This window comes from Sus scrofa, chromosome 4 (assembly GCF_054392235.1).
Source record: "Sus scrofa isolate SSC_HxYL_T2T_F1_AM1 chromosome 4, Sscrofa_HxYL_maternal_Yorkshire_Landrace_v2.0, whole genome shotgun sequence".
Taxonomy (NCBI): Eukaryota; Metazoa; Chordata; class Mammalia; order Artiodactyla; family Suidae; genus Sus; species Sus scrofa.
The window spans coordinates 115,266,075-115,281,941 of NC_139386.1; the positions used below are offsets into that span (position 1 = coordinate 115,266,075).

Genomic DNA, 15,867 nt, shown 5'->3' on the forward strand with positions numbered 1-15,867 from the left:
AATAAAACAATTACAGTTATGGCATTCATTAATCACTTATTCATTAGACATTTAATGGATATCTGGTATGCTCCAAGCATGTGATAGAATGAGGAACGAAATCAAATGCCTGCACTAACGGTACATAACACAGTGTCTAGTGGGAGAGACGATGTGCACACAAACAAACAGATTAGACAAGTAAGCTCTGAGAAGAAACAAAAAGAAGTGTAAGGGGGAGTTCCCTGGTGGCCTAGCAGTTAAGGACTTGGCTTTGTCACTGCTGTGGCTCCCGTTCGATTTTCTCTGGCCTAGGAAATTCCGCATGCCGGTAGCTGTGGCCTACATAAACAAATAAATAAAATTTTTAATTAAGGGGAAAAAAGAAGTACAAAGGATTCAAAGGTGGTAGTAATAGGGGCGGGGAAGTGTGGCAGGGCTATAATAGGTAGGCTGCTTAAGAAAGGCAGGCCTGAGGGTGAGATTTTGTTTTCGTTTTTTTTGTCTTTTTGCCATTTCTAGGGCCGCTTCCCGTGGCACCTGGAGGTTCCCAGGAGTCTAGGGGTCGAATCGGAGCTGTAGCCGCCGGCCTACACCAGAGCCACAACAACGCGGGATCCGAGCCGCGTCTGCAACGCACACCACAGCTCAGGCAACGCTGGATCGTTAACCCACTGAGCAAGGGCAGGGATCGAACCTGCAACCTCATGGTTCTTAGTCGGATTCATTAACCACTGCGCCACGACGGGAACTTCAAGGGTGAGATTTTGAATGAGTTCTGAAACAAGTGAGGGAGAGCCACCCAGATCCACGGAAGAAACACAGGCAGAGGGACCAGCTAACTGCAGAGGCTCTAAAGTGGTGTGGTACAAAATGAGAGAAACAGGGGAAGAATAGTAGGAGATGAGGGCCGGGTAAATGCAAGGGCCAGAGAATTAGAGGGCCTTGAAAAGCACTGACAGGACTTTGGATTTTATCCTACGGGAAATGGAAAACCATCAAAAAGTGTTTACCAGGCAGGTGTCATGGTCTGATGTTGAAAAGACCAGTCTGGCCGCTTTTGGAGAGGGATTGAGAAATTGCAAGAGTAGGTGAGGACACACAGGTTAGGAGACTATATAAATGGAAATGATGATGGCTTATATCAGGATGGAGCAGTGGTTTGACATGGTATTTCTATACTGTGTAGGTAAACTCAACAGGATTTGCTGAAAGGCTGGACTACTATCAGCCAGATAGAGAGGAATGATGGATGAGTCCTAGATTTCTGGCTTGACCAACTGGGTAGATGCTTATATAGCTTATTTAAAAAAAAAAAAAAAGGCTTAGTATTACTTATTAAAATAGAGAGGCTGGGAGAAAGGAAAGCAGGTTTAGGGAGAAGATCAAGATGTCTGTTTTGGACATGTCATATATGAGACCCATTTGACATCTTAGAGGTGATATGTAAGGATCACCTGTTGCTATGTTGTGAGATCCTTAAAGGCATTTTATTCATCTTTGTCTCTCCCCAACTACATCTTGGCTGCTCCACACTCCCAGCTCAACTCAGTAAATCACTGGGATTCAACTCTTTCAGGATTTCTGGAGTTCCCGTTATGGCTCAGTGGTTAATGAATCCAACTAGGAACCATGAGGTTGGGGGTTTGATCCCTGGCCTTGCCTAGTGGGTCAAGGATCCAGTGTTGCCGTGAGCTGTGGTGTAGGTCACAGATGCAGCTTGGATCCCGCGTTGCTGTGGTGTAGGCTGGCGGCTACAGCTCTGATTCGACCTCTAGCCTGGGAACCTCCATATGCCATGAGTGCCACCATAAAAAGACAAAAAAAAAAAAAATCTGCCAAGAATCCACCTAGTAGGTGCTTTAAAAGTCTTATTACAAAATAAAGAATAAATCCGAATCTGCTGTGTTGCTACTTCCTCCTATCTTCCAGTACTTTGCCTCTGTTTCTTAAATCCAGTGATTTACTTTATAAGTTAGCATTTCATCCAAGCTGGGCTGGGCCAAGCTAATAGGAAAAACTAGGGAATTTGCAAGAAAAGGACCAATGCTGAGTCTTCTTAGACAGAATCATCAAACCCCACACCACCCAACACACACCTAATATGTAGCTTCAGGGACCACAGATTTGGTCAGGTTCTAAGACTTACCACAGCTCCATCACTTGAGGAAAAATTTAGATCTTTAGGCGCAGTACACTGTTTCAGCTACATTTAGAAAAAGGAATGTTTTAGTTCCGTAATTTCACTTCTAGTGATATATTCTAAGGAAGTAATCGAAGATTTAGACAAAGATATATGCACAATAATATTCCAGGCAGTAATATTTTCAATAAAGTCGGGACCAACCTAATTTGAGAAACAGCTAATAAGAAAATGGCTAATAAGTAATGTGGCCTGCAAAAGAATGAATATAGAGATATTATTGATATTTGCATTTAATATTAAGAATTTTTACTGGCATGGGAAAATGCTTATGCTATAATTGGATGTAAAACTGGTTCTCAGTGTTCACGTGTGCATGTGTGTGTGTAGAAAAAAGACTGGACGGTAATACACAAAAATCTTAGAGGTTTTATTTCTGGATGGTGGAAACAGGTGATTTTTTTTTTTGTCTTTTTTTGTTGTTGTTGTTGTTGTTGTTGCTATTTCTTGGGCTGCTCCCGCGGCATATGGAGGTTCCCAGGCTAGGGGTCGAATCGGAGCTGTAGCCACCGGCCTATGCCAGAGCCACAGCAACGAGGGATCCAAGCCGCGTCTGCAACCTACACCACAGCTCACGGCAACGCCGGACCCTTAACCCACTGAGCAAGGGCAGGGATCGAACCCGCAACCTCATGGTTCCTAGTCGGATTCGTTAACCACTGCACCACGACGGGAACTCCGAAACAGGTGATTTTTATTTCCTTTATTCTTTTCTGTGTTCTTGAAGTTTATAATTAATGTTCTATTTTTATTGAGGTATAATTTATGTACTATGAATTGCACATGTTTAAAGTATAAAATTTGATATGTTTTGACATACAAACACCATAAAATCATCACCACGATCAAGATAACAAGCAAATCCATCACCCCTCAGTTTTCTCTTGCCCCTTGTAGTCCCCTCTCCTACTCAATACTGTGCCCCTCCCATTCCCAGTTAACCACTGTTAAGCTTTCTATCACTGCAGACTAGTTTGCATTTCCTGCAATTTTACAATAACAGAGTCATACACTATGTACTCTTTTTTGTATGAATTTTTTCACTCAACATAATCTTTTTTCTTTAACAATATTTATCATACATATTTATTAATTTTTTATTGGAGTATAGTGCTGTGTTAGTTTCAGGTGTATGACAAAGTGAGTCAGTTGTACATATACATATATCTGTTCCTTTTTGGATGCTTTTCCCATATAGGTTATTAACAGTATTTAGTAGATTTCCTGGAGCTATATACAGTAGGTCCTTATTACTTACCTGTTTTATATATAGTAGTGCGTATATGTTAATCTTAACCTCCTAATTTATTCATTCCCCCGTTTCCCCTTTGATAACCACAAATTTGATTTTTAAATCTTTCTGTTTTGTGAGTTCTTTTGTATCATTTTCTATTAGATTCCACATAGTCCTAATCTCATACAAGGTTTGTCTTTCTTTGACTTAACTTCACTTAGTATAATTTCTAGGTCCATCCATGTTGGTGCAAATGGCATTATTTTGTTCTTTTTTAATGGCTGAGTAATATTCCATTGTGTATATATACCACATCTTCTTTATCCATTCCTCTGTTGATGGACATTTAGGTTGCTTCCATGTTTTGGCCACTGTAAATAGTGCTGCAATGAACATTGGGTGCATGTATCTTTTTGTTTTTGTTTTTTGTCTTTTCTAGGGCTGCTCCCATGTCATACAGTTTCCCAGGCCAGGGGTCTAATCAGAGCTGTAGCTGCTGGCCTACGCCAGAACGACAGCAACGCGGGATCCAAGCTGCGTCTGTGACCCACTCCACAGCTCACAGCAATGCCAGATCCTTAACCCACTGAGCAAGGCCAGGGATCGAACCCAAAACCTCATGGTTCCTGAGCAAGGCCAGGGATCGAATCCAAAACTTCATGGATTTGTTAACCACTAAGCCACGACGGGAACACCACATTTATCTTTTTGAGTTATGATTTTCTCCATGTATATGCCCAGGAGTGGGATCATATTTAGTTCTATAGTTTTTTAAGGAACCCCCATTCTGTTCTCCATAGTATTTGCATCAATTTACATTCCCACCAGCAATGTAGAAATGTTCCTTTTTCTCCACACACTTTCCAATATTTATTGTTTGTAGACTTTTTTTTTTTTCCCTTTTAAGGGCCACACTTGTAGCACATGGAAATTCCCAGGATAGGGATTGAGTTTGAGCTGCAGCTACCAGCCGCCAGCTGCCAGCCTATTCCACAGTCACAGCAACACTAGACCCAAGCCATATCAGGAATCCACACCACAGCTTGCAGCAATGCTGGATCCTTAACCCACTGAGTGAGGCCAGGGGTCAAACCCACATCCTTATGGATACTAGGCTTAACCCACTGAGCCACAATAGGAAATCCCTGTTTGTAGACTTTTTGGTGATGGCTATTCTGACTGGTGTGAGGTGATACCTCATTGTAGTTTTGACTTGCATTTCTCTAATAGTGATGTTGAGCATCTTTTCGTGTGCTTTTTGGCCATCTGGATGTAATGCTTTTAAATTCATCCATCTTGTTGCATAATATCTACAGTACATAAATAATATTCCATTGTTTATCCAGTCACCTGTTGATAGATATGTGATTGTTTCCAGTTGTTCTTGCTTGTTCAAGCCTAATATTGAGAAGTAACAAGCCCTTCTTACAAGAATTGTCTCAACTTGCGTGGAAATCTTTCCTCAATGAATTCCAGTGTCTCCAAGCTATGACCAGGATAGCTACTTGGATTGGCACCATTTTTGAATCTTCACTCCACCCTAGCAAAAACTCCTTGAACTGTACTCCAGTGGCATCTGGTAGGAAAAAGAATACCAGATATGAGGGAGTTGAAGTACAGCTAGAGAACACACTCCCCTGCCATTGGCTTTCAGAAAAGCACAGCCCAGTAGAGAGTGGAAGTTGCAGAAGTGCCTTCATGCATATTCTCTTCTTTCCTCATGTGTAAAATGAGGATAATCTCACCTCTCTTTGAGGCTATGGATCAAATGAACGAATTTATGTGAAATCATTTAAAAAACCATAAATCATGGTTTTCAAAAAGGGAATTATTATTATTATTATTACCAAGAGGTTAGGCCTATGAGAAGGCCCTTCCTTTGCCAGGCACAACCATGGTTCAAGAAACTAGAGAAAATGAAACTTCATATTTGAGCCATCATAGCATTGCAGAGGCTGTACCAAAAACATGGTAGTTGTTCCAGTGAGGCTCTGTAGAAGGAAACTGGCACATACTGTGTGCCTTTAAGATGAGAGATACTGGGTAAGATGCTTCACAGCCATACATCCCTAAGGGCATGCTGGGAGGCAAAATAAGCCTGTTCCTGGCAATTTCCATTTTAGCTCCAGCCAAGATATTGCTAGTCACTGAAGTGCTCAGTGCAAAAGTCATGACCCCTGGAGCATCTATGGGTCAGCTCTTAATTTCTAGTTGTAGAGCCACGTGGAGTTCTCTTCATTAATTGCTACGTGAAGAGGAAAAGATGAACAATGTTTTAGTTGGTAAATTAATAAATAAGGCAAATAATGACCCTGCATTCCAAAGGAACAGTTAGCTTAATTGTCTCAGGTCAGGTTAATTTATGCTCTCCTAGCCCTTTTATATACAGTATGACTCGGTCAGAAGAGGACCCAAACATACAGCCAAGGGCTAGTTTGACATCTCACTTGGATGTCCAACAGGCATTTCAAACTTAACATGTTATAAACAGAGCTTTAGAGTCTCCCCTTCTTGCCCCAAACCTGCTCTTGCTTTTCCTTGTCTAAATCCATGGTGTTACCAACCACCCATTTTTCTCAAGGACGCCAAGGGGATGTCTTTAATTCCTTTTTTGCCCTTCACATCTAGTCTGCCACTAATTCTCCTACCAAAACATCCCGAAGCTCCCCATTTGTAATTATCATCGCTCTAGTCTTCCTCACTTACCCTCCTGCTGCCCTGTAACTGGTTATCCCTGAAGCCACAGCTTCTAGAACCGCGGGCCAACTCACCTTACTCATTTGCTCTCAACCTGCTGCCATGGTTTCCCATCTCACTTCGATTTAAATCCCAACATACAAGCCCCACAGCGTCCAACAGGGATCTGCCGGCTTCTCTGACCTCATCTTCTATCACTCTCCTTCACCCTATTTCCCCAGTATGCCAAACTTGCTGCTACCTCAAGAACTTTGCACCAGTTGGTTTTCTGAGGCTGGGGGCAGGGATGGGGCAGAAGCCAAGGATGTTTTATAGATAGTAATAATCACAGAGCAAATATTTATGTGTGCTCACTGTGTGGCAGACACCATGCCAAGGATTTAAACTTGTTGAATCCTCACAACCACCTTATGGAATGGATACTGGTATTTTCTCCCATTTTGCAGATAAGGAGACCAAGACCCAGAGAAGTAAAGTATTTGCTCTAGATCACAAAGGGCCTCAGGCAGGGTCTCCAGGAAGCAGGCTCTCAGGCAGAGATTTGCATTTCAGAGGTGTGTTGGGGACCATCCCTGGGTCAGAGGTTCCTGACTAAAGTTTGGTCAAGTAGTCTTTGTCAAGTTCTCTCAATGAAGTTACAGTCAGGCTATTGGCCAGGGCTATGGTTTCCTCTGGAGGCTTAACTTGGGGAAGTGGGAGATGGTGGGACATAATCAAATAATATTTAAGTGGTAAAATGCTAAGAACTGTGGGAGAGGATTCTGGGAGGACAGTGGAATAGGAAGCACTGGGAATCTGGCTCCCAACCTAGACAACAATTGCACTGGCAGAGTAGTCAAATTTTGGAACTCTGGAGTCTGTTGAAGGCTTACCACTTGCAGGGGAAGATTTGGAAAGTAAACTGTGGTGCCTGCGCAAGCAAAATATGGTACATGCATACAGTGGGATAGTACTTAGCCTTAAAAAGAAAGGAGAATGGGCAATATGCTACAACATGGATGAACCTTGAGGTCATCAGACTAAGTGAAAGAAGCCAATTACAAAAAGGCAAATACATAACATTCCGCTTAAAAGGGGTACTTAATTTTTTTTTTTTTTTTTGCTTTTTAGGGCCACACTTGTGGCACTTGTGGCTCCCAGGTTAGGGGTCAACTTGGAGCTACAGCCGCCAGCCTACGCCACAGCAACACCAGATCTAAGCCGAACTGGCGACCTACACCACATCTCATGGCAACGCTGGATCCCCAACCCACTGAGCAAGGCCAGGGATCAAACCCCCACCCTTGTAGATACTAGTGGGATTCATTTCTCCTGAGAAGTCAAATTCATAGAGACATAAATTGTAATGGTGGTCTTTGGTCTTTAGGGGCTGGGGGAGGAGGGAACGGGGAGTTATTAATAAGCAGAGTTTCAGTTTTACAAGATAAAAGGGTTATGGGGATGAATGGTGGTGATGGCTGCACAACAATGTAAATGTATCTATCACTGAACCGTGCACTTCAAAAAATGGTTAAGATGGTAAATTTTACGTTATGGATATTTTTCCACAATGGAAAAGAAAGAATTCAATTACAAAATCAGCTGAATGTAAATATTATAAAAATTTATTTCTGGGAAAAAATGGTAGGGATTGCAGCATTTTCACTTTCACAATATTTAGTGATATTTTCATATGATTCATTTGCTTTTGAGAGTTAAATTAGAAAACAGAGCTTGTTTACTGGGCATTAGGAAACCCACAGCACGGACAGGAAAAAGCCGCGAGTGCTGGTTTGCTCCTTGTGAGCCAGTTTCCTCATCATATCTCACCATTAGACTTGAGATAAATCAGTCTGCCCTTAAAAAAAAAATTTTACACAAATCCACCCTCTCTGCTGACAAGTCTTGTGATTTAAAAACAACCTATTGTGAGGTGATCTCAATACACTAATTGTGTAAAGCATTTAGAATGAAGCCAGATACATAGCAAACATTACATGTGTTATTCTTATTCCAGAACTACAAAACTGTATCCACAAGTCCAAAACTCAAACAAACAAACAAACAAACAAACCCCCCAAAAACTAAAAATCAAAAATTTGCCCCCCGAAGTCTGGCACAAATTAATTTGGGAGCAAAACCTGATGTGAACTGATGGGAGGCTATTGATAGTCGATACTCATTCCTTATTCTGCATTAACAAACTTAACTGAAGAAATATTAACATATTTGAATGCTCCTCCACACCCCCATTAGAGGTATTATATTATAATATACTGTAATATAGTATAGTACAATAAACTGTATTACCTCTGTATTTCCTAAAAATCTGAAATACTCTTAATTTCAAAACATCCTAAAAAACAAAAAAAGTCCCTGGTCCTGGCCTCAGAAAACAGGAGTTTCAAAGAAGGGACTGTGGACCTATATTTTATTATCCTTTGTTGGCCAGAGACCTGGTGTGACAACCAGACAATATAAGAAAACTCGCCATCTGGTGGTTGCAGTGGAGAACAAGCAAAACCAAAATGAAGTAAAATACACAAAATACTATTATTAAAATTTCCAATAGCGTAGCATTTACAATAACTGTACGTACACAAAAAACTGACTGCAACTTAAAATTGATTACTAAGTTGATTACACTCTAAATTGGAATCACAAATTTTAAAATACTTTAAAATTGCTCTATCAGTTTGCTGAGATTTCCTTATCCCAGAGTGACTCTGAGCAGGTGGATGTAGCACTTGCTACCTAGACCAGAATACTCTTCGATAGCCTGCACTTTCTAATGCTCTCATTCTCTTGCTTTCTGCTCTCACAGACTTCCTCTTCTTACCTGATACAACGAAAATCAAAGGTCTTCCAACACATCTTTCACACACAACTTTTATGCCTGAGGTCAGCACAACTTTTCTGCTAAGGGCCATTTTGGACACTGTGGGCCATTTGGTTTCACCTACCTAACTCTGTCATTGCGGACTGAAAACAGTCATAGACATTACATATCTATGACATAGGCTGCAGCAACACCAGATCCTTTAACCCACTGCGCCTGGGATGGAAGCCGTGCCTCAGAGGCAACCTGAGCTGTTGCAGTTGGATTAACCCACTGTATCGCAGCAGGAACTCCTAAAAACCATTTTAAGATGTAAAAACTATTCTTAGTTTGTCAGCTGTGCAGACACAGGCAGTGGGCCAGATTTGGCTCATGGGAGGGCTATAGTTTGCTGACACCTGGTTTAACCAAGTTTCGCAACCAATCAGCAGTGACGTCAATCCTTGTACATTCTTTTAAAACTCACAGACCTCTCTGGAATCTCCCACATTCAGAAGTTATTTGGCAGGTAAGATTTTGTTCAGGGAGTGACCTGGAGTAGGGCTGCACCCCTCCTCCCCACCTTCCTATGGAACCATCCAGGCTTAGGTATCACTTTCATTGGGACTGTCAAGTGGAATGCTTTGAGTAGGCAGGTAAAATATCGTTTTGCTGTTGCTTTCTTTTCCTTTGCTAACCTGGAAGACTTCATACCTGTATCATTACTCTCTGGTCTAAGATGTTCCTAAACAGAGCTAATAGAGATTGAAAAAACTTTCCAAGCTGGTAAAGCCAGCCATCTGATTGTTTTTTTGACCTTGGAGAGGTCATTAAAACAAAAAAAATAACAACTTTGCAATTGGGGGTTCTTTTGTGGCACAGTGGGTTAAGGATCTGGTGTTGTCACTGCCGTGGTTTGGGTCACAACCTAGAACTGCCACTTGCCCAGGGCACGGCCAGAACAAACAAACCCCACAGACTTTGCAATAATCAAACTTACAAAAACATAGCAAACACATTATAAATAATCTCCTGACCCATCTGAGAATGAGTCCGTTGACCTGATGACCCATCAATCTCTAATACTTTTACCATTTTCCTATAAACAAACTTTTTTTTTTCTTCTTTAATGGCTGCATGTGCAGTGTATGTAAGTTTCTTGGCCGGGGCTTGAATCAGAGCCACAGTGGAGACCTATGCTACAGCCGTGCCAACGTCAGATCCTTAACCCACTGTTTGGGGCTGGGCATCGAAACTATGTCCCAGTGTTCCAGAGACACCACCAATCTCGTTAAGCCATAGCATTTGGATTCTTAACCCAATGCACCACAGTAGAAACTTTTTTTAAAAAAAGCACATCTTATATAACTGTGTTTAGCCATTAACATCAGAAAATTAACACTGAAGTTACCACCACCTAGTCCTCAGACCCACTTCACCAACTGTTCTAATTATGTTCTTGATAGCAAAATGATTCAGTTCCGTTCATTTAGTTACTGTATTAGTTTCTTCAGTTCTTTGGCCATTCTTTGACACTGGCAACCTTGGTACTTTTGAAGACTCTAGGCTGGTTATTTTGTAAAATGTCTTTGGATTTATCTTATGCCTTATAATCACATTCAGATTTTGCATCTTTGGCAGAAACATTGCAGAAGGGATGTTTTGTTCTTCTCAATACAGCCTACCAAGTGATGGGAGATTAAGATTTCTCCCATTTTATTTTTTATTTTTTTTTAGGGCCACACTTGAGGGAAATTTAAGTTCCCAGGCTAGGGGTCAAATAGGAGCTACGTCACAAGCCATAGCAATGCGGGATCCAAGCCGTGTCTGCGAATACACAGCTCATGGTGACGCCAGATCCCGATCCACTGAGGGAGCCCAGGGATCGAACCCGCATCCTCATGGACACTAGTCAGATTAAAGTCTGCTGCGCCACAATGGGAACTCCCCCTCCCATTACTGATGTTTATTTTGAAATCACTTGGTTAAGGTGAGCTCTGCCAGGCTTTTCCACTTCAAAATGACTTGTTTTCCCATTACTTAAGAAAAACCTCATGGAGAGGTACTTTGAAATTACTTACATAGCCCATTCTTCATTAAACCATTCCTCATTCATTATCAGTATAGACTCAAGAGATTCCTATTTAATTCAATGATTTATAAGCCATTATTTTGATGCTCAGATTATTCCAGATTTGCCCAGTGTAAATCTCTTAAATTTACCTTCTGTGTCCTTTGGACCGTAATCATTTTTTGAGTACTTCCTTGTTTTCTTGCTCACCTTGTGTTTTTCCTGCCGAGTCATGGAATCAGCCATTTCTCCAAAGAGTCCTGGCTCCTTTAAGTGACGAGTTTAGTGGATAAAACCTCACAGAATTCAAAACACTCATTTTACCAGTCTGCACTGAAAATATCAACATTGTTTTGGACCAATTTAATAGAACAGAAAAGGTCTTACTTTTGAACAATATTAACAGATACATTTTAAAATCTGAAAATGTGGAGACAACTTCAGAGATGGATACAGGTGTGGGAAGGGGTTGAAGCTTACATAACTTTGGAGGCATTTTTTTAAGGAAAAAAATTAGGCAGAGGGTCTTATAAGGGGCCTGTGTAAGTGAGGAGCCCTGAATTTTAGGCAGCAAGTTTGCTCTTCAACTTGAAGGAAGTTAGAGTGAAACTGCCGAGGCCCAATGCTTGGCACAGAGCAGGCCTGCAAAATTTAAGATAATACTGAAGAACGCTGCAGCCAGCCTGTTCCCCTCCATACTAGGTACTGAGCAAATCTCTGCTACATACTGCTGAATGTCCCATGACTTGTCTGTCTTAGAAAACAGGTTCTAATGAAAGTTTTGCTGTTCAACCAAGAATGACACAGGCTTCCAGGAAGGTCTTATCATTTTAATTGACTTTAATGATTATTGCTCATCTGCAAGGATTAATATTGCATTCATTAAAAATCATTCAATACAAAATAAACTTGTTCCTCCCAAGTTGCTCTCCACACGCTCCCTCTGATGCCAGACATTTTCCCACAATGTCCTTCGTTACATGGCTGACAGAGACGGAGCCCTTACCTAGTATTCCTACGGACACAGTAATAGATATGGGAGCAGGGAGCAGGCCAAGGGCAGCAGGACCTGGGCCCCTTCCCTCCAGCAGAACTGACGTGATGGATACCACTCTCAGCCAGGTTACCTCTCCTAAAGGATGTGCTGTTGTGATTGGCTGGTTAAATGCCCTGGGAAAGGGGGCTTGAACCGTTAGCATCTACAGAGAAGAAAAGCATGGTCACACTGGCAAGGAGTGGGAAGGGGCTGGGTGGAGAGAAACGGGAGAGGGAAGGGGAAAAAGTTTTGGCAAGATCACTGTCCCCAGTTAGGAAGTCACAGGGTGAAAGCTTTCCTTTTCATATTTCTGGTTTTTAATTATTTGTCTCTGATCAATGGCGATAGGGAAATGAACATTTCTAGTACCTAGAACTAACGCCTGATCCAACTCTGAAGGATCACAAGCTAGAACAAGTTGAGGGTTTACAATCCTGGGTAATTATACAGTTAAAGCTCATGAGCATAAAGCTCGTCTGACCATGCAGAAATGCTGGTGAGCAGGGTGCATGGCTTGGGAACACACCTTTCTGATCTCTGAGAGAACCTCTCTGCGGATTCTTTCCGAGCATGAGCCAGGACACTGATTACTTTCTCTATGTACAAACTGCCCTTAAGACTCAGTTCATAAACTCTCTGTGACGTCTGTCAATTAAAAGTGGTACCGCTTCTGTAAAACTAATGTTGTATGGGGCCTGAAGTCCCAGACAAGTTATACGGAATTAATTTCTCTCACCCTGGCCCAACTACCCATCCTCCTTCCATCCACATCTACCTCCCTTTAAATATTTTAAATTGCAGAAGCACAGCTAACCAGAAATTTGCTCTTAAAGGATAAATCCTAAAGAGAGAGCTCAGTGCCTTATACTGAGTAATGGCTCAAGAAATTTGCTTTCAGCACAAGCTGATGGGGCAGAGCTGATAAAATTTGCTGTTACGGCCCCAGTTCATTGATGCTATAAACTATGGGCTAAAACAGAGGGATTATCAGAGTTTGAGATCAGCATTTCTCTAGATTCAACTCTGCACTTTTAGCTCCAAAGGTTCAAAAGATAAACTGATAACAACTAACCACTCAAGCAGCTCCTCTGTATTAAGACTAAACATTTTTCTTACTTATATATATATATATAAAAAAAACCCCAAAACAAAAAACAAAACAAAAGAAATAAATGCTAGGGGACAAAACAGAGTAAAGTCTGGTTAAAAACCTGAAAAATGAGAGGGTCTGGTGGGAGTGGAGGAAGAGCTGTACTAAATCCAAGTGGGCCTAGTGGATCTTAACAAGCAACATTCACTAGTACGTATCTCTGAGCCAAACATACCACCTTTCCATCGGAAACAGGGCTTGGAACACCTAGGGGAAATTAACATGCACCACCTACAACTCACCTACCTGCCTGGTAGGTACCATCCCTGCTCCTCTGAAGAAGTGAAAGAGCACTGATTTCAGCAGCTAAGAAATGGGCTCTTTTAAGGCAATTTAGACATTGCAGATTGTTCCACATAGAAGGTACCTTAGCATTTCCTGTTAATAAGGTACCCAATTAAGACTATAAAGTCCCCAGAAACGGTAAAGAAAGAATCACCTTTCTGGGCTGGGAGAGTAAAATCTTTCTTTAGTCACTAGGGTGAGAAACCTTGAATCTCAGTTTCATCTAAAGAGTCATGAAGCAAGTTCCTGTGTGGTCTGCAAGAACTTGGACAATGAGATGAAAAAACAAGAAAGAAATTACAGGAAAAAAAAATCAAGAGGAAAAGATTAAGGAGAAAATAAAAGTTATCTTAAAAATATTTCTTTTAGAGTCGTGTGGTTCAGGTGGACTGGTCCTTGGTAATCTGGTCCGTTAGTATCTGTAAAGAAGAGATTGGTTAGCGCTTGTGGCTTCCACCTGAGAATTCCAAGAGAAGACTCAGAAGCAGAGAACACCCTCCAGGGTCCTCCCTGCCTGGGCTGGGATTCCTGCAGTCGTTCCCCAGGGAATACTCCTCCCTGTGCTTCCACAGTTGCCAACAATGGCATCTCTAGTTTTATCTCCTGCTCCCAAATAAGGTTATCAGGTCATGGTTTTCAACCCTGACAACACATCAGAATAATTTGGGGAAGTTTTACAAGATAGACCTGGGCCCCGTTCTAGACTATCTCTATCAGGATCTCTAGGAGTGAGGCTCAAGCTCCAAAATCTTAGAAAATGCTTACCTCTTTACGTCTATTACTAGATATACAACTTCTCTGTCTACCTCGTAGTTTGGGACAGACTTCTCTGCAAAACCAGCTACAACCCTATTTAAGAAAGCTGGCTAGTCTGCTTGGCTTAACACTGGAGAAAAGAGTTTTCATTTGCTTTCCCCCATGTTACCTGTAATAATTGGGTTTGAATGGCCCATTTTTGTTGAGTCCCAGATACTTTGCTTGGTCATCTGTCAGCTCGGTCAGGTGGGCATCAAATGATGGCAGGTGCAAGCTGGCCACGTACTCATCTAGAACAAAGCAGCAGGGAAGCAGGCTCCATTTCAAATATGGCTCTCAGGGCATAACCCGCCCCTGTTTTCACTGGAAGCTTTTTGAGAGAGAGGACAAGGGCTGCGATAACTTTTAAAGAAGCTACAATTCAGAACAACAGTGTAATTTAAAAGACCCTCAAAGCCGCCTTTGACGTACTTCTCTCAGTATAACCAGAGTGCACTCAGAAAGCCATTTGCTGAGGTAACAAGATGGGGTGACTTATACCTCCCCATTCTTCTCTGGCAAGGCTTCTGGGTTCATCTCAATGGCCAACATACCAGGTACTACTTCTCACCTTCCTGCAGCAACTTCCTTTGCTGGATCAGAGTCAAATGATGGATCGAAGTGGACATCAGTTAGCTCAGAAGAGCTGTCACCAACATTTACTTAAGACCTGTAAAGGCCTCAAATCTTAGCATCATGGATTTCTAAGACACCTGGCACAACTGTATTACTTTTCTGTAGATAAGCTTTCTGGGTTTTTATCCTTATGATACAAATTAACAAATAACCGCCACCCCCCTCCCCCCAAACCAAAAAACAATCTGAGGTAAGCCGCTTGAGGGGACAAGAGCAAGATGTTTTTCAGCTTTAAGAGCCAGGGATTTGGGCTGAGGAGGTTGGCACTACTCAGAAAGGCATATAACTAAAAATTATGCATTATGTCACATAAACACAACACAGCTGACCCCGGAAATGACAGGAGACTGTGTATCTCACAGAAGATGGGCAGTAAAACCTATATTTGTTCCTGTTTCTCTCATTTTGGTCTCAGGCTGTAATCAGTGGTTTACTAAACTTTATAAAGCTACTCAGATAAAGAGCATCTACCCTAAACCACTGTGCTAAACCACCTTTACTCATTAGCTGCACTTCTTACTATAATTCTGCAATGTACGTAGTATTGTTCTCACTTTACTGAGAGAGGAACTGAGGCTCATGGAGATTAGAACTTGTGTTGAGGTCCAGAAAGTGCTAGAACAGGGATTAGAACTCCGACTCTAAATTCACTGCTTTTCATGATATTCATTTTACCAAACAATGTAACAGTCTGAGGATTAATGCATGTTTCTCCTGTATCCACTCACCCATTTTCTTAGGAAGCAAGTACACGTCTTGTTTGTATCGTCCCTCAGGCGCATTATAGAGCTCTATCAGTGCCAAAGCCTACGGTGGGGAAAGAGGGTCAGAAACCACAAAAACACTTTTCAGGGCCATTTAAAAATCAAACTAGATTTAACAGGGTCTTGGGGTAATCAGTGATCTGCCACAGCGACAGCACTCAGGACGTGGATTGTAATAAATGCCAGCACACATCCTAAGAGGATTTGTTGGTGCTGTTGA

At 41.7% G+C, this 15,867-nt stretch overlaps 1 protein-coding gene across 4 annotated transcripts in view; it reads right to left on the minus strand.

Annotated features, from left to right (window-relative positions):
* Positions 1–11,797: 11,797 nt before the first annotated feature.
* The window catches only part of AHCYL1 (adenosylhomocysteinase like 1), a 39,886-nt gene continuing 35,816 nt past the window's right edge, over positions 11,798–15,867 (minus strand). For 2 of the 4 annotated variants that reach the window (XM_085020628.1, XM_021088652.2), the window contains 3 exons: positions 15,612–15,690; positions 14,378–14,498; positions 11,804–13,871 (listed from right to left, as the gene is read on the minus strand). In XM_085020628.1, coding sequence (XP_084876754.1) covers positions 13,865–13,871; positions 14,378–14,498; positions 15,612–15,690 — 207 coding nt within the window. In that variant the 3' untranslated portion in view covers positions 11,804–13,864. 4 annotated transcript variants of the gene reach the window in all.